Source organism: Buceros rhinoceros, unplaced genomic scaffold (assembly GCF_000710305.1).
Source record: "Buceros rhinoceros silvestris isolate BGI_N320 unplaced genomic scaffold, ASM71030v1 scaffold44495, whole genome shotgun sequence".
NCBI lineage: Eukaryota > Metazoa > Chordata > Aves > Bucerotiformes > Bucerotidae > Buceros > Buceros rhinoceros.
In genome coordinates this window covers 450-902 of record NW_010411935.1, presented here as the reverse complement: position 1 = coordinate 902, position 453 = coordinate 450, and the positions used below count along the sequence as shown (strand labels likewise).

Here is a 453-nt window from a genome sequence, read left to right as displayed (position 1 = left end):
GGCGGGCTGGGCCCTATGCATGACGCTGGTGCTGGCGGCACTGGCAGGTTTGGTGTCCTGTCAGAACTATCAGACTTTTCTGCAAAAGCATGTGGACAACCCCCGGACACGTGTGCAACGGGCACAACGCTACTGCGACATCATGATGCAACGTAGACGGGTGATGGTCCGTGGTAACCACTGCAAGCCCCTCAACACCTTTGTGCATGCACCGGCCCGGGATCTGGTGGCTGCCTGCAACAGGAGGCCTAATGCAGTGGGTCGCCACACCACCCGAAGACGCCTGAGCCTCACAAACTGCCGCCTGCTGCGGGGAAGGAACTGGCCAAGATGCACCTACAGGGCTCAGCAGGTCCGGCGCTACGTGGTTGTCAACTGCAGAAATGGGAAGCCCGTGCACCTCGATAGCACCCGCCCGTGAGGCTTCACATGGTGAGGCTGCAGGTGGGGGAA

The 453-nt window shown here is 60.9% G+C and overlaps 1 protein-coding gene across 1 annotated transcript; it reads left to right on the top strand.

The window, feature by feature from the left end:
• The first annotated feature begins 19 nt into the window (after positions 1 to 19).
• Positions 20 to 421, top strand: LOC104493487 (ribonuclease CL2-like). Its single transcript, XM_010136174.1, has one exon. The coding sequence runs from the start codon at positions 20 to 22 to the stop codon at positions 419 to 421; it is 402 nt and encodes a 133-aa protein (XP_010134476.1).
• The last annotated feature ends 32 nt before the right edge of the window (positions 422 to 453 follow it).